The sequence below is a fragment of the Schistocerca nitens genome, chromosome 4, assembly GCF_023898315.1.
Source record: "Schistocerca nitens isolate TAMUIC-IGC-003100 chromosome 4, iqSchNite1.1, whole genome shotgun sequence".
NCBI lineage: Eukaryota > Metazoa > Arthropoda > Insecta > Orthoptera > Acrididae > Schistocerca > Schistocerca nitens.
This window is the reverse complement of record NC_064617.1, coordinates 755,841,900-755,861,283: the sequence shown is the minus strand read 5'-3', so window position 1 is coordinate 755,861,283 and position 19,384 is coordinate 755,841,900. Positions and strand designations below refer to the sequence as shown.

At 38.4% G+C, this 19,384-nt stretch overlaps 1 protein-coding gene across 1 annotated transcript in view; it reads left to right on the top strand.

Annotated features, from left to right (window-relative positions):
• LOC126253046 (high affinity cationic amino acid transporter 1-like) overlaps positions 1-19,384 on the top strand; it is a 177,528-nt gene that overhangs the window by 88,648 nt on the left and 69,496 nt on the right. Inside the window, exons 5-9 of the mRNA XM_049954122.1 lie at positions 5,352-5,456; positions 10,738-10,893; positions 10,969-11,093; positions 11,296-11,393; positions 13,524-13,663. Of these exons, the coding sequence (XP_049810079.1) occupies positions 5,352-5,456; positions 10,738-10,893; positions 10,969-11,093; positions 11,296-11,393; positions 13,524-13,663 (624 nt within the window). The remainder of the gene's footprint in view (positions 1-5,351; positions 5,457-10,737; positions 10,894-10,968; positions 11,094-11,295; positions 11,394-13,523; positions 13,664-19,384) is intronic.

The window sequence follows — 19,384 nt, the reverse complement described above, 5'->3', positions numbered from 1 at the left end:
TGAGAATGAAATGTCGACAAGATACCTAAATTTCATATAAAATTTACTGTATAACAATATCTCATTTAATTTAAGTACCACATAGGTGTCGTATGTAATATTGAGAAATATTCCGTCTTTCGCGACTGTAATAAAAGTTTTATTTACACCGGGCGCTAATGATAAGAGTGTCCAAGCAGTCGGAACCCCATGTGTCTGCACAGGTGAGCAGTGTCGTGACAAAATCGCGCACAGCGTGGAATGCAGGGAGCACGTCCCTGTAACAGCGAAAGGGTTAACGCGGCCGTGGTGGCTTTACTTCATGAACTGCGCGCTCCCCCCTAAACGTAAGCTTGCGAACTATGCTATATTATGGCGCTGCTGCTCTTCTACATCTACATCTACATCTACATGATTACTCTGCAATTCACATTTAAGTGCTTGGCAGAGGGTTCATCGAACCACAATCATACTGTCTCCCTACCATTCCACTCCCGAACAGCGCGCGGGAAAAACGAACACCTAAACCTTTCTGTTCGAGCTCTGATTTCTCTTATTTTATTTTGATGATCATTCCTACCTATGTAGGTTGGGCTCAACAAAATATTTTCACATTCGGAAGAGAAAGTTGGTGACTGAAATTTCGTAAATAGATCTCGCCGCGACGAAAAACGTCTTTGCTTTAATGACTTCCATCCCAACTCGCGTATCATATCTGCCCCACTCTCTCCCCTATTACGCGATAATACAAAACGAGCTGCCCTTTTTTGCACCCTTTCGATGTCCTCGGTCAATCCCACCTGGTAAGGATCCCACACCGCGCAGCAATATTTTAACAGAGGACGAACGAGTTTATTGTAAGCTGTCTCTTTAGTGGACTTGTTGCATCTTCTAAGTGTCCTGCCAATGAAATGCAACCTTTGGCTCACCTTCCCCACAATATTATCTATGTGGTCTTTCCAACTGAAGTTGTTTGTAATTTTTACACCCAGGTACTTAGTTGAATTGACAGCCTTGAGAATTGTACTATTCATCGAGTAATCGAATTCCAACGGATTTCTTTTGGAACTCATGTGGATCACCTCACACTTATCGTTATTTAGCGTCAACTGCCACCTGCCACACCATACACCAATCTTTTCTAAATCACTTTGCAAGTGATACTGGTCTTCGGATGACCTTACTAGATGGTAAATTACAGCATCATCTGCGAACAATGTAAGAGAACTGCTCAGATTGTCACCCAGGTCATTTATATAGATCAGGAACAGCAGAGGTCCCAGGACACTTCCCTGGGGAACACCTGATATCACTTCAGTTTTACTCGATGATTTGCCGTCTATTACTACAAACTGCAACCTTCCTGACAGGAAATCACAAATCCAGTCGCACAACTGAGATGATACCCCATAAACCCGCAGCTTGATTAGAAGTCGCTTGTGAGGAACGGTGTCAAAAGCTTTCCGGAAATCTAGAAATACGGAATCAATTTGAGATCCCCTGTCGATAGCGGCCATTACTTCGTGCGAATAAAGAGCTAGCTGCGTTGCACAAGAACGATGTTTTCTGAAACCATGCTGATTACGTATCAATAGATCGTTCCCCTCGAGGTGATTCATTATGTTTGAATACAGTATATGCTCCAAAACCCTACTGCAAACCGACGTCGTGTGCAACTGGCAACGCAGCAATCTCCCACGTCTGGGCGTGCATGCGCGAGCCGCCAAGATAAAAGAATTGAACTATAGTATACTGACTAGGACATAGAAATTTATTCTTAAACACTACTCCAAACTTATCCAATGTTTTAAAGTTCTTCTCTTAAAAAGTTTCCCTAGTTCTCTATACTTCCATCGAGCATTAGAAAATATTCCCTCAAATGATTTTAAGGAACCAGCAAGGTGTATAATGCCTGCTGGATCATCTGCAACCAACTTAGGTAACACTCAAGTTTCCTTGACAATTATCTTCAGTATCCTATCTAGCTTCATGAATACTTTTTTCTTTTTCAATAGCTAGTTTCCATTTTTAAAATCTCCTTGTTTAACTATGTTCATATTGCAATGTTTCTTTACATATATCTGTATCTGTATCAGCTTGTGATAAAGCAAGCTGGGATCTCTTTACTTCCTCTCTTGCTTTGACATCTGTCTCCTTAAATTCATTTTATTTTCATTTTTGTCTGATTACCATTAACATGCATGAGTATAAAAAAAGAGAGGGGTTGGCCTCCAGTCTTAAGGAATATAGCACCAAGTCTAATTTTGTGCTTAGTTTTGTGTATGTAATTAATTTCCTAATTTATTTTGACAATTCCTAGTTAATATCTTTTGTTATAGGGTGAATCAGTAATTGTTTTGTGACTTAGATTCTATTGTTGACTTATAAATAAATATAAATTCTGCAATAATTATAAACATTTGGAAGAAGAACTACTAGGATTCTTGAAGTATTTATTTGGCTCTATTCGAAAACATATTAGCAAAGCCAGGCCTTAATTAATTCCAAAATAATTACAAAGTTTGACAAAAGTATTGTTGGTATAACTATATCTGTTAACTTCATTATTTAAACAAACAATTTGGCCTAATGTTTGTGATAGAAGGAACTGTTAAAACGGAGGATTTTTTTTTATGTATTCAGTTCATTGAATGAGTTATGTTTTAATTGCAATTTCTGTAACTTAAATATCAAACAACATATAGTTTCAGTGCCTGTTATCATGAGGATATGTAAAGGATCAAATTTTGGTCCTGAGACAGTCGGTCCACAGCTGATTTTCAGATGGGAAATACGTATTGGTTAAATTAACAATAATGCATTAACTTAACAGTGGAAAAAGTGTAACACAAATAGGCCATGTGTTAGAACAATTAATGACAATGTCTGTTCAATTTATTTGAGAAATAGTGTCATAGGTACTGTATTATTCTGCACGAACTGTGAATTGTGTGGTTAGTTTTTACTGCTCATAGACGTTCAACAGCAAACTATTGTAGCAATATGCTGATGTTGCCTGCAACCTATTAATGAGGCTTTTCAACATTTACCAGAAGTGAACTGGCCATATAATTGTGTAATATTTGGGGGCTGCGAACAATGAAAGTAAAGAACTGTGAAACGCAACTGTGCAACTGTCGGCTACATCTTTTACAGATTCAGTGTTGAACTGTCCCCCCTCCCCCCATTTTTCAGCCAGTATAACAACACAGAGGACTGACAATGAAGAAATAAAGCAGGTGAATGTCACAAGCTGTTAATTTTTTGTGAATAGCAACTAATTTTCCAAGAATATCTCTCAAATCACTATGATTATCATGTAAAGAGTCATCTTTAGAAATAAATAAATCTATCTTCTCATATAAGTTATCAAATAATAGAATCCATTCTGTCACATAGTTCCAATGTAAATTCTCTGGGCATTTTCTGCTTAGCACTTACTAAACTCAAATTTTCTCCATTTTTCTAACTTTTTACTGTACCATAAATATAACCATATTGAAGCGCAGCTGCTGTGTAGATCAGCCATTGATCAGATTGTGTGTGCTGCTGATGGACACCCGCAATGTGCACACTACAGCCACAATCAGCAGCAGCCAAACACACTGCTCAATGATCTCTTTCATGTGCGGTTGTCAGCAAAGCTGTCATTCACTGCTGCCTGTGACACACATCAACGATCTACCTGATGAGATTTGGAGGCAATACTATGTTCTCTCCTGGTAGGTGTGTAAAGCATTGGAGTGCATAGTCAGACCTCTGTTTTGATAGCTAGCACTGCACAGTACACCTAGACTTAACCACATGACAAGGTGTACATCATGAGGAATGAGCTGAGTCTCACACTCCGCATTGCACATACAGGATTGAAGTTGTTGCGCCACTGCCCATCTTACTGCTTGTCCACTACAGCTCAAAATTCTCGCAAAAATTAGGCATCTGCCCCTACTATCCTGATAGGAAAGTCCTTTGAGGAAGTGTTCAGGAATGTACTTAAACTGTCTGCTGTCTGTTTACGCACTCCCAAACCTAAAGGCTCATGGAATTATTTAACTCTTTGGCTCTGGCGAAGCTACCCACAGAAAGGGCCTAATATTTATATGGATTATTAAATTGAAATTGTAATTAACTGGGTTCAATATTTGCATCTGATTGCATGCTAAAATAACTTCTTCCTTATGTAAATCTGAAATTCAGCTCCTCTTGATATTATACCTCTTTTCAGGAATAAATATTCTGCTCATAATTATTTTTCCACATTTAATGAAACTATTATACATGTTGAACTTTAAATCAGTAATCATACAATAATACTTCACTTGGACCTCTTCAAAATAACAATAAGAATGAATGGAACTGCAACATATTTTAAATATATTTTGAAGTTTCCATAATACTTGTATTATGCCATATATTCCCCTGTGTATCCTTAAATAATTCAGTCATTTAAAATAGTTTGGTGGTCCACAAGATAGGGGATTAATTTTTTTCCTTTTTTTTTCTTTTTTTTTTTTTTTTTTTTTTTTTTTTTTTTTTTTTTTTTTTTTAATTTGTGGTAGTGGCAGTATCATATTGATACGCCATGATGGCCACAGCATTGTTGCCCAGCTGTTACTGCACAAACAATCCTAGACAAGTAGCCCATTCCCCAGTGTTTCCAAGTAGTGTGTGGCATTGCAACAACTGTATTCTAAAACATATTACAAGACATAACACAAGATTTATCACCCACTTATGACTTCACCTGGTCCATCACCAATGCTTCTCGTTACATTCTCCTAACTTTATTATTTATTAGAGGCGTAAAAATGGCTTACAAATGGATATTATGAGTGAATGGTTACACCACTGTTCACAACGTATTGGCATCTGATGTTCCCTGGTACATAGAACACGCGTCTCAGATACTGACTGCCTTTCTCATTCATCACTTGATTATAGATGGATTTTTATGTGATCAGGCTGCTTCATCCTGATTTAACTTTTAATAAAAATGTCATTTTGTTTCAGAATCATATAAAAGGAAATTATCATATATCAAAACATACTGACAACCAAATTCAATTAAACATGAAACATAAATTTATATCTCTGTGAAGGAAAACTGCAGTCTCACTGTCTTTCATTCTATAGATAAATGTGCGTTAAGAAGCAATGTTTCAGTGCTTGCTACAAATTCCATGTATTTATAACAACACACAAAGATGTCAAAGCTTTCTGGATAACTTGTAACACATGGCTCACTTATTTTAAGTCAGTTCTAAGATTATATATTTTTCTGAAGATCTGCTGCAGATGGATATGAAATGAACATTAATAAATAAGACTACACAAAAAAGTATGTATTGTAAAGAAAATATGTGTCTCCACAGTTCTTCTGGCATTTGGTGTGAAGGAGTCGTCGATCATTACCAGCATAATGACTATCACTAATCTTGGTGTTTTAACTTTTGCAATCATTGCTGGTGCCTTGAAAGGTATGTAACACTGCTGCTTGTATTTGTAAAAGCATGAAATTGCTGTCTATAGAAGTTCATATTTTCTGAAATTATATTTTTTAAAATTTATGTACTGCACACAGCAAAAGTGATGTTCAGTTTTAAGCCAAATTCACATACTAAGAAATACATTCACATTCTCTTCAATGATAAAAAGGAATATTCTGAGCACAGTTGTTCTATTTTTCAATTTTAACTCACAAACTGGACTCCGTTTAAAACAGTTTTCAGATTGACAGTTCAGTGTCTCTTGTGGTAGGTCAGCCACCAGCCAATAATAGTTCTTTCTTGATTGATGAACACTCGCTGTGTTGCATGTTTCTTAAGTACATGCAAAGACTTTTCTAGCAAGGCTGACTGATTGCTAACAAAACTGGCCCCTGCCACTACAATTAAAAAGTTATTTTAATTGGAGTATATTAGTCACCCCCAATATTATTGCACCTGGGAGTGAGGGCGAACCAGTTGGATCATGTGTTTACCTGTGTACCTGAAGCTGATTAGAATGTGCTCTGCTGTTTTAATGACCAGACAACTTGCTTGTAAAGCAATTTGGATGCCCACAGTGTATACGACAGTCGAAAAAATTGATATGGTTTTTGTTTACTGTATTGTCATTTGTTTTTGTTACCACTGCACCAAAGTCAAGTGTTGCAGACAATAATCATAGCTGAATAATAAATGCTAGTAGAAACTCCCAGAAAGTGGTTTTCCATGACTGCTACATTTTTAAGATTCTAAGGCTGTTTGTTACTGTACCACTTCACACAACTTTTCTGCCTATAAAATTGCTGGGAACTGAAATACATGTCATTGTGAGATGTTGCTTGTCTTCAGTTTCCTCATCAGCCTTTCTGCCAATTCCTTGGACACTTTTATTAATTGAACATTTCAGTTTTTGTAATAAACATGCTTACATCCTGAGCCTGACAGATAATATACCAGTTGATAGATCACATACAGCTTATCACATCTGATACTTCCATTGACTATGTATGTTTCACCAGTCAGACATACCAAAGTAAATAGGAATGGCAAGATGCATGGAGAGGTATACAGTGAAGCTCTAAATAATGTGGCATTGGAGAAAAGTCTTGATTAACTGAGCCATATAAGATAATGAGTATTTTATTCATTTTGGGTGAGGATTATGGCAACAGGTTAATGTGCAAAGTGTATGCAAATTGTTTAGTAGTGCCAACCTGATTTTGGACCTTGATTTAAAGAATTGTCATATTTTTCAAAGCAATTAGTTAATAGATTATAGTATAGAGTGGTATATAATGGAGATACTTCTATTTCATTCGTTAGAGTGTCATTATGAATGGGTTGAACCTATTTATTTATTTATTTGCTGGCCTTATAACAATCAGTCTTTGGGCATTGTCATAGCTGCAGTTCACATATACATTGTGATACAAGTTTGTGTTAACCATTCTTCTCTTATCACTAAAAGATAAACACACACATTGATATAAATAGCAGAGATCAGAAATTATCAGTTTTCCGTTTAAAAAAACATGCGGCTACGTACACTAACAGTTTACAAGGAGATATAGCAATTTGAAACCTGTTATTGAAGAGCAGCATTTCCCTAATAATAATTACTGTACTTAAGCTCATTCTTTCAGGTATTTAAATTAACTATCTTAATATCAGGTGCTAGTCTCTTTAAAAAACTGTCCCTATTGTATGTGGACTACAGTCTGCAGCCTTTTTATTACATGTAAATCTGTGAAAGTTTTCCCTTCCCTGTATGTTGTAATTATGTATCTACTGTACATTACAATATGTTCTGGATATAGTTTTGCAAACATGACTCCCATGCATGATGTACACAAAGTAGCTAGTTAGTATTTTATATTTTCTGAAAATTTCTTTTCAAGGCCCTGTCTTTTTTACATTATCTTTTGTAGTCTAAAAAGCCTATGTGTATAGAAAGCTGGAAACTCACCCCAGATCTCAATATAATATTGGAGATAGGATTTGTCAATCAGAAATATATTTTCCTTAAGGCATCATGATCTAGGAAGGCTGGAATCTATTTTGGTGATTACATATTTGTACTGATTTTCTTACAAATATGTTCTATAAACTCTTTCCTCAGCTGGTGTTCATACACAAGTATACCCAAAAATTTGTGTTTATTTGTATAGCTAAGTGCCAATGGAGCTGGTAATGGAGTAAAATTTATATTCAGATTATAGCTACGCAGGAACAGGATTATCACTGTCTACTCTTAGATTACAAGTAGATTATTTGATGAGATGACAGAATACTGCATTTGAGTTCACTACTGTTGGCAGCAGTTTGTATATCACTGCCCCAGCTGACAAGGGATGCATCATCAGAATAGCTTAAGATGTTGCAATTTTGTATTTTAATTAAGCCATTACAATACACAAGGAACAGAAAAGGTCTTAATGTACTTCTTTGAGGCACACCAGATTGAAATATCCTGTAGCTTGATTTAGATATTAGTAATTGTTCATTCCTATTATATGTTGACTTAAAACTAGTTTTCTGGCTTTCAAGTAGGAGATAAGTAGTTTTTTAAGTCTACTCCTCTAATCCCATATTCCAATTTATTCAGTATTTCATGATTCTCAATATCAAAAGCTTTACTCATATCCAAAAAAGTGCCTGTTAACCATTTCTCCTCTATCTAGTTTGTTTAATGTGTCATATACATAGAAAATTTGCTACTGCTGTCACAATGGATCCTCTTCTTCTCAAACAGTACTGTAGATTGTTGAATATATTATGCCTGCTGAAATATGTCTTGACTTGATTTAATGTTACTTTCTCTAGTAATTTGCAAAGTTCTGAATTTAGCAATATTGATCTGCAGTTTTTACAGTCTGTATTCCAGGCTTGCATTATGGGAGAACTTCAGGTATTTTCAAGAAATCACAGAATTCTCAATGGCAGAGGAAGGTATTTAATCAGCGTGTCAGTAGCTTGATTAATTCTCTTCTGGATTCCTACAGCACCTTAGGTCAAATGTCATCCCAGCTGCAAGATATTTTAGCTTGAAGTTTTGAGATGACTGCTAGGGCGTTTCTCTCTGTTATACCATGGATGAAAAAAGATCACCACTGTTTATTACATTAAACCTGAAATGCAAAATTGGGTGCCCAGTCATATCTATCATTTGTTCCAACTGCTCTGAATTTTTGTATGATTTTTTCACTCACTTCTTTTTAGTCATTTATCATTTCATAATTTCCTTTTAGCAATATGCTGTTGTATTTACAGTATTACTGTTTCCTACATCGATCATGCATTATTTCCCAGGCAGCTTAACTAAGACTAACAGATCTGTTTGCTTGCAAGGACTGTAGTTTACTTTCAAGGTCCTAAGCACCACAAGAACAGGTGACACATTGACAAACCTGCTTCCATGAAGGTAAAGTTTGTAAGAGAGGCAATGAATTTTTCAGGAGGACTGTTAACAGTTAAATTGAACATACTGCTGTTTTTCTAAACTGAATTAAAGGTTTTGTGAGTCAGAGATATACACTGATAAGCCAAACATTACGACCACTAACCTGCTATTGATATAAACTCATCCAGGTGATAGCAACATCACTTGGTGAGGAATGACTGCTAGTGAGGAATGACTGCTACTCAGACACATGCATGGTACATGTAGTATCAGTGAGTGTGCTGTTCGTGTATAGAATTGGGAAGTTGAACGATCTATTTGAGTTTGATTGAGGGAAGATTATGATGGCCTGGATGCTTGGCATGAGCGTTTCAGGAACTGCACGACTTGTCAGGTGTTTGAAGAATGTTGTGGTGAGTGTCTTCAAAATGTGGTGAAACCAAAGTGGAACCATGTACAGTCATCTTGGGGTTGGGCGGCCACCGCTCATAACATATGTTGGACATCGGAGGCTGGGCAGATGGTAAAACAGGACAGCTGATGAACTGTGGTGGAACTTCCTTCAGACTTTAATTCTAGGAAGAGTAAAAGTGTGCCTGAACACACAATACACCAAACACTCCTAAAGATGAAACACCACAGCTGATGACCCATACATGTGCCAATGTTAACACCAAAACATCACACATATGATTGAAATAGGCACTGGACCATCAGCACTGGATGTTGGCACAGTGGCAGAGTGTTGAATGGTATGATGAATCCTAGTACCTTCTTCATCATGCTGATGGGAGGCTGTGAATCCGTTGTTTTCCAAGGGAACTGCTCCTTAACATGGTACTGTGGGATGGAGACAAGCTGGTGGTGGCTCTGTAATGCTCTGGGAAAGATTCATGTGGGTATCATGAGTCCAGTGGAGCTCATGCAAGGCACCATGACAGCCAAGGAGTATTGTACACTGGTTGCAGACCATTTACACCCATTTCAGGCCACATACATCCCTTCATGACAATCATGTTTCCCAACAGCAGTGGCATTTTTCAACAATACAGTGTGCCATGTAACAAAGTCCTGTGTGTGATGGAGTGGTTCAAGGAACACAGTGGTGAGTTCCAATTGATGTGCTGGTGCCCCAGTTCACCAGACCCGAACCCTATCGAATACATCTGGGATGTGATTGAATGCGGTGTCACAGCTCATAGCCCCCTCCCTGGAATTAAAGGTTGGTTGTACAGATGTGAATCCAACTCCCTCCAGTGACCTATTGAGGCCTCACTTCTTCCATGCCATGATGATGTGTTGCCACTGTTATCCATGCCAAAGGCAGACATACCGGCTATTAGGTAGGTAGTCATAATTTTCTGGCTGATCAGTGTATGTATGAACATTGAACAAAAAAGGCATGGAATTAAGAGAAGAACAATATGAATCTAATGACAGAGAAGGGATTGAGCTGTTTCAGAATTTGATCGCTCAAGTTGATGATTCTGGTTGATTTAGAGATCACCAGTTTGTGAGTCCATGATAAATCTTCATGAGTGACAAGGAGGTGCACATACATGATCTTCAGTGCTGATCAGTTTGTAATTATGTCCTTAAAAGAAATTAGGCCTGCTTTATTGTGCAGATTTTTTTAAATTAGTGTTCCTCCTTTTGCCATACCTATAATCACTGTCAATGATACCTTTATTTTCCTGTGTGTAACTTAGAAATGGCATGTCTAGAAATCTGTTACATCTTAATTTTTATTTACCACTATGAGAATATTTTACACATATAAAGTGATAAATATTTTCTCATACTTAAACATATCAACAAATATGCTCTTAATGTTATAGTGGAATCCACTAAAAAATTTCATTCTCTTTAAAGCTGACATAGGTAACTGGCAGATAGAAAAGAATGACATACCTGATGAATATAATGGTGGTGAAGGTGGATTTGTGCCATTTGGAATTGCTGGCATTATCAAAGGAGCAGCAACTTGTTTTTATGCTTTTGTTGGCTTTGATGCTGTAGCCACAACAGGTCAGTAAAAGCTGTGCTAAAAGTTTTGCAAACAAAATTCAGTTATATGTTTAATTAACATCTCCCTTCTTTCAGGAGAGGAAGCTATAAATCCACAGCGAAACATTCCTTTGTCTATTATATTCTCACTGTTAATTGTATTTTGTTGCTACTTCGGAGTTTCAACAGTGCTTACCCTCATGCTTCCCTACTATCTACAGGTATAACTAGTTGAGTATTGTTACATTTTTAAGCACATGTGATTGTTACTTGTCATCAAGTTTTACACAATTTAATGTGACTGTAAGGGAAACATTAAATATATAAAGATGTTAAATGTTTTACCGATATGACTAATAAAACATAACTCTACTACAGTCTTTAGTAAATATTCTGCATTTAATAAAACATTATCTGTTTTAGGATATGAGTGCCCCACTATCGTATGCATTTCAAAAGGTTGGTTGGAACTGGGCAGGATGGATCATAAGTGCAGGTGCAATATTTGGTCTTGGAGCAAGGTATGAAGAAAATTTCATTGCTTTTTTTTTCATCTTTGCAGTTATTAAAATTAGATTATTTCAGTTTTAAATTAAAAAGTTACCACTTTTTCAAACCTTGTTACAGCTCATACATTTCCATAAAGATTTTATGATATAGTAAAATACAAAATGGTACTGATTTCATTACTTGGTGATAAAGCAGTTGTTATTTGCACAAAAACATCCTGTAGAGGCCTGTTTACAGGACTAGGGTTATTAATAACTGCTTCCCAATACATTTATTCCTTAATGAAACTTGTCATTAAACGACATCTCTTTTTTCAAACAAACAGCTCACTTCATGGAATCAGCACTAGAAATAAGAATAATCTTTGGAAACATTTAAAGTCACTTAGGTCCTGAAAGGGATCCTTTATTCAGAAACACACATTTTCATTACCTTGCCAGCAGCCACAAAAAACTTAACAGCTAATAAAGTTTAGTGCAAGAGGAGCCTAAAGGGTTTATTGGTGGCCAACTCCTTCTGCTCCATTTATATCAATTCCTTAGTACAGAGTGATGATTATTGAACTATAGAAAATAAAATAATCATAACTTCTGAACAGTTTGCGTTAGAACATTCAAATTGTGTGGTTGGTCATGGGGCATGATGGGAATTAGTAAGTGCAAGCATGGTTTGGTTTAGCAACAAAGCCCACTTTAATTTGGATGGGTTCATCAATAAGCAAAACTGGTGCATTTGGGGGACTGAGAATCCGCATTTCATGATCAAGAAGTCTCTTCACTCTCAACAGGTGACTGTGTGGTGTGCAATGTCCAGTCACAGAATAATTGGTGCAATATTCCTTGATGGCACAGTGACTACCAAATGATACAGGAAAGCTTTGGAGGATGATTTCATCCCCATTACACAAAGTGACCATGATTTCGACAAGGTGTGAGTCATTCAAGGTGGAGCTCAACCACATTGAAGCAGAAGAGTTTTGATGTCTTGGAGGAGCACTTTGGAGACCACATTCTGGGTCTAGGGTACCCAGAGGCAACTGGCATGGGCCTTGATTGCCCACTATATTCTGTGGCTCTGAACACGTGTAACTCCTTTTTGTGGGGCTGTATTAAAGAGTAGGTATACAGCAAGAACCCAAAACCATTGCTGAGCTGAAAACAGCCATTCAGGAGGTCATTGACAACATCAGTTTTTAGATACTTCAGCAGGTCATGGAGAATTTCACTATTTGTCTGTGCCACATCATCACCAATGGTGGCAGGCATAACCTAAATCTGAATATCTGTACTGATGTTTACATGTTGAGTGAACTGTGTGCATGCCATAGTTAATATAGTTCAATAATTATCAACCAGTGCATCCAGCTGGTTTGTAAATGTTACTAATAGTATCAAATAATGTGAATATTAGCACAATCTGACTTTGTATGGTGTTAATTTTTAAATAACCACCAAAAATCTCTTCAAGAAAAAAACTGGATTTAATAATGAAAGAAACTGCAATAACTATGTACAGGTTCAGTAAGAGATTATAACTGGAAATTCTCTGAATTACTGTTGTCATGAGGAGGTAATATATGGTAATGAAAGGGAGAGAGTGAGACAGGAAGAAGTTTTGGCCACTGGAATAAAGAAAGGAATAATGAAGTTTCATATTGCATTGACAGTGGGAACTTAGAAACAGAGCAAAAGCTAAAAAAGAGAAAAATGGGGAGAAATAGTGTCACCTCTTCTTCCCCCCCCCCCCCCAACCATCACCATCACCACCACCACCACCACCACCACCATCACCACCACCACCACCACCAAAGTAACTATCACCTTACTTTCTTACTGGAACTGGAGATACCATCAGAACCAACAAAATTTAAATAATCCCACGTATGTGTGCTACAATGCAGGTCTGCATTTCCAGAGTTCACACACTTTACTTCATTTGAGACTAGAGAAGCTTGTAAATAGACAAATTATTTAATTGTTTTTCCCTACCAAAATTTCTGGATGATATTTGTGGTTTGCTTAGAGTGATACTTGGATGACCATTAAAAAGATTTCAATTCCTAAAAACTGTAAACAAGACAGAATAAAATTCTTACTGCATTTTAAGAGAATGATTTTGATGGTTGGTCACCTCTGTTTCAGCTTCCTTGGGGCAATGTTCCCACTTCCAAGGATAATCTATGCTATGTCATCAGATCGTCTGCTTTTTCCATTTTTGGGAAAGGTACATCATAGATTTAAAACTCCTTTCATTGGAACAATTTGTGCTGGCACTATCACAGGTATGAAAATTGAAATTTTAACTTTGATTCAACTTTTTTCTTGTTGAGTGTGTCATATTTACAAATAGATTCAGTGACTGTCAAAACAAGAGGAGCAGCCAGAAAACTTCATCAGATGTCAATGTAACTTTGTGCACATTCACACCACAGATGGATATGAAAATGATTAGAACAGCAGTCTTTTGTGTTTGGTGGGAAGGTCACCAGGTGCATTAGAGTTGTTTGTGTTTAGTGTCATTATCACACCTGGTATGGTGTACAAGGACCGTGAACAGTGTCAGATTGGAATGATCAACATGAAAAACAAAGAAATGCTGTGTTATCATCTGAGTCTGCATTATCAGGACCTGGCAGCTTGAAAGGGGAATCAGTGGGGCGACATTTATTTAGCTAGCTGGTTGAATTGTGCAATATCTGTTTTTGGGGCATTCAAATGTGACAGTGACCCAATATTGGACTGCCTGAGAATGTGAGGACAGGCATACTTCTCATTAAGATTACAGTTGACCACATTTGTGTACTAACCATATTGTAACCCCTTCACCTCTGCACCTGTCATCCAAGAACAAGAAATGGATTTCCTGCAATATACTGTGTCATCCTGCACCTTTAGTCAGAGACTAGGGAACTACAATTCAATGCACATGCTGCTGTTAACACAACAACACAAATGACTGCATTTGGAGTGGTGCCACAACTGGGGAAGCATGGACTGCTGGAAAATGGCATTGCATTGTTTTTAGCGATGTTTTGTGGTTATGTACTACCCCAAATGACCACCTTTGGTGAGTGTGGTGGTGACCTGGGGAGAGGTCCCATTCTTTCAGTCTTTTGGAGAGGCACAGTGATGCTATTCCTTTATGACTTAAGGTAAGATCATAGCTGGTTGTGATTGAGGGGACTCTAAGAGCAAAATAGAACATCACGGACATCCTCCATCCTCACAAGTTACCTCCCATCTGACAGTACCGTGGTGGCATTTTTCAACAGGACAGTGCTTGTCCATACATTGTACATGTCTCTATTAAGTCTGTGTGATGTTGAGGAACTTACATGGCCAGCAAGATCCCCAGGTCTGTACATGATAGAAAATTTGTGGGACCAGTTCAGACATCATCTCTGTGCTAGTGCCAGTATCCAGGACATCAGTGACAAGTTACAACAGTTGTGGCCTAACTAGCCTCAGGAGGGGATACAATGGCTTTCTATCTTTCTCATCAGAGCATACACTGAGGCCAGAAGAGGTGCCACATCATACTGATAAGAGGGTTAATACTGCCAAGTTCTCTGTTAATTTGACTCGATTTTATAAACACTGCAATAACATCTCGTACCCTCTCAACCCATGACGTTTCATTTTGTTTCCTCCTCCCCTTCTGGGTGCTTCACTTTATTTTTGTCAAGCAGCATAGTTGTAGTTCACTTTGCAAGTTGAACATTTGAGACCTTTGAAAATAACTTCAGAAACTAAACAATCACTTCCAGTAATCTGATTTGGCTGGTTGCAAAAGACCATATGGTACATTTCAAAACCAAACATTCAAAATGTGTGGAAATTAAAATACAACATAGCAATCAACCTATGAAAGAAATTGACATGATCAAATTCTGGGGACTAAATGTAGACAAGAACTTAAGCTGGAATCATATACTGAGTTCCTGTCAAATAAACTAAGCAGATTTGCATTTTCATCACAAATACTAACAAATTCCACTGACTTGAGTACACAAAAAATTGCTTATCGTAGTTATTTTGAATCTCTCATTAGGTATAGAATAATTTTCTGGGGAAATTCAAGTAGTGTGTCTCAAATACTGAAACTGCAAAAAGAAAATTGTCCAATACATATGTACTGCACAGCAAACAGAGACTTGTCACTCATTATTTCAGAGACTACAAAACCTAACTGTTCCCTCCATATACATTTATGAAATTACAAGTCTTCCTTCACAGCAGCAAAACTTATTTGAGGAGAATCATTTTAACCATACATTTAATACAAGAAATAAACATAATTTTATGCTACCCAACACAAGTTGAAATTATATGCACAGACTCCACAGTATAGGGCAATGACTATATAAAACGTGTTAATGGGCCCACACATACTTAATATGAAGCCAGAAATTTTAAAAACAAGGCTACAGCAGGTTCTGTGTGAGAAATATTACTATTAAATAAAAGAATTCATAGAGTATGAAATGATAATTTGAGCAAGGAGTAATTAAATATTAAATTTTGTTGTATGACATATGTAACAAAATTGTATTATTATTATGGTGCTGTTTGTTAATATCAGCTGTTCTTTGTTTATGGTGAAATTTTACCACAGTTTGATGTGTCTCCTGTACCTGAGTCAAATGATTTAGATTATGTACATTATGAGACAAATAAACCACAATTCACAATGTAGACTATAACTTTTAATTAGGAAAAGTTAAGCCATCACTTTGATTTTCTTAGATGAAAAGTATTATAGAAGAGAGATTATTAACAAAATATACTAAGTTTTATACACTGTCTAGTCATCTGTCAAAAGCATGAATAGCCACCTTTTACAGTGTGGCCCACTGTGAAACAGGCAGGAAGGGACAGAATGAGGTCCTGGAAGGTACTGACATAGACATATAGCCATGATGACTCCAGTGGCACTGCGAGATGCATTAGGTTCCTTAGTTGACGATCTGTGGTCAAACAGCCCATTCGACGCAATCCCACAGATTATTGACTGGGTATAAATCTGGGGAATTTGTGGTCAGGGGAGTATGCTAAACTCTTCCTCGTGCTCTTCAAGCCACACATGTACATTAAAAGTTGTGTGACATGTTGCAGTCCCCTGCCTGTGGAAAAAGTGAACTATGCGTAAAGGTGGACATGGTTTACAAGGACAGATGTGTACTTGTGTTGATCCATTGTGCCTTCCAGGATGATGAGATCACCCAGGGAATGCTTCTGGCCTGGACACTTCCAACAATTGTTGCAGAGTGTTTGCTTTCAAACATTTCACAATTTTCACACCAACGGCCATATGTCAAATGGAGCATAAAGTGTGATCATCTGAAAAGGCCACCTGTGGACCACCCAGTGGATGTCCAGGTGTGGTACTGGTGAGCAGATTCCAGCCTATGGTGTTGATGAATAGCAGTCAGCATGGGTACATGAACCAGGCACCTGCTGCAGAGGCCCGTATGCAGCAACGTTCATTGAACTGTTGTTGAGGAGACATTGTTGGTAGCCCCTTGATTCATCTGTATGGTCAGTTGTTCAACAGGTGCACATCTATTCACCCATACACATCTCCACATCCATTGTTATCTGTCATCCTTGGTGCACAGCAGATGTCTTGGCGCTGGTTTTGGATAATGTCATTTTGCTATGCATGCTATACTTTAACTATGTCAACACACATGTCAAAATCCACTATGGTGGGTGGAGGCACACTGAGGCCCAAGGCTGCAGGTGATGGGAGGATGGTGGAGGGTACAGATAGGATGACAACTGTGAGTCACACTGCTTGAAATGGTAGCCTACTCGAGGAACAATGTCATGATCAACCCTGCCACTCAGCTGATCCGAAGGCCACAGTGATGACACTCTAATAGGGCCTGGTTACAACTGACTGACATTGTGAGTCAGAGTCTCCTTACCAACATCCACCCAAACTGCTGACCTTTGTGACCCACCACAAAACCTGGCAGCCATCCCAGCCACCACATGAAGGATTGGGCCTAAAGAGCAAACCCATTAGGAAAACGCACCAGGCAACAGTGCCCTGTGGCATGCAACTCAGAGTGCTACAGATCCAGGAAATTCCATGGCTGGCGCCAATGCTAATGTTCTGCTGGAGAGCACCTGATGACCAACATCACCTGGTATGTAGCCAGAAAACTCAACAATGTTACTTCTTCATCTGGGGCTTGAATGTACACATGAAGTGCTCCACCTATGAGTTAGAAGCTGGGTGAGATAGGGTAGTAGTCATATGCTGAATACCATTGCAGATGAAAAAGTCTTAAAATACCTACAACACAAATTGCCTATTATTATCAGATATGGAGGTCTTAGGACATCCCTCAATGTCAAAAATAAGGGACGCCATGTGAACAGTGGCAGTCAATGATGTGGATGATAGGTTGGCTACGTACAGGAAACTACTGCCAGAAGGAATGCTTCATCTTGCCAATCTGCAATGTTTGAGCGCATGTGCAAGAAAGCACAGCAGATAGAGGAGACTTGCACTGTGACAAATCTAAGTGGCACACAGTTTAATCATAAGGGTCTCAACTTCGCAACAATCCCTAGAAATGTGCCCATTTCAGGTTTCATAAGTGCATTAGAGCAAGTGGCAGCTACACTTCCACCTAATGTGGCAGAGGAAATCCGCCGAGATGCTTGCAAGGCGGTCACCAATGCCAGGCCTCCTAAACTGAATATCACAGCTGAGGAGAGGCTTGCACTCAAGGAGCTCCAGGAAGATAACAGTATTGTAGTACTGCCAGCAGACTACAGTCATTTTGCAATGGGTGGATTATGATGAGAAAGTATGCCTACTTCTGGGGGACCCTGCATACAGAACTTTGGAGTGTGACCCCACTGACAAGGTGGACAAGAAGACCAGGCTCTCCTGAAGGAAACAGGGATGCCTGATAAGATCATCAGACAACTACGGGCAAAAGCACCAGTGCCACATAGACTATTTGGTCTGCCTAAAATACACAAGGAGGGCATGCCCCTATGCCCAAGTGTCAGTAATATTGGGGCACCTACATATGCAGCAGCCAAATACTTGAAAAATCTGCTGCCACCATATGCAGGGAAATGGGTTCACCAAGACAACTTCCTGCAATGCCTCAAGCAACTACGCATCACAGATTCAGATATCCTGGTTAGTTTTGATGTCATATCACTGTTCACTAGGATCCCATTGAAAGATTCACTAGAACTGATTGTGGATAAATTTCAATGGTGCTCTTTTGGATCTGTTTGGGCATACACTGACATCCATGTATTTCCTGTATGGGAACCAATATTATGAGCAAACTGAAGGTGTAGCTATGGGCAGCCACTGTCTCATGTGGTTGCCAACATGTTGATGGAGAGATTTGAGGAGAGGGCATTAGAGACAGCCAGATACAAACCCATATGCTTCTTCAGGTATGTGGATGACACCTTCATGACCTGGCCTCATGAGAAGGACAGGCTCAATGAGTTCCTTGAACATCTTAACTCATGCCACCCAACTATCAAGGTCACTACAGAACTGGAGAAGAATGGCCAGCTGTCATTTCTGGATGTACTAGTAAAAAAAAGGAAAGCACATGGTTCAATTGGCCACAATGTGTATCAAAAACCCACAAACACTGATTTATATATCTGCAAGCCAGCAGTTGTTACCACCCTGTGCAGAAGAACGGGGTTCCTAAGACATTGTTCCACAAATCTTATGCCCTATCAGACCAAGAGAGTCTACCAACAGAAATATAGCATCTTAAAACTGTGTTCTTCAAAAATGGACACATGACCAAACAAATTGAGAAGGCACTCCAACCAGCCACAACAGCACAGGTTCTGAAGCAGAGCAAGATGAAGCAAAGAAGGTGGCGTATCTGCCCTCTGCTGGTTCTGTTTCTACCAGAATCAGTAGGATCCTCTGTAAACACAATATCAAGTGTGTTTCCTGTTTATCCAGCAAGATTCGGGGACTGGCGGAAAGAATTAAA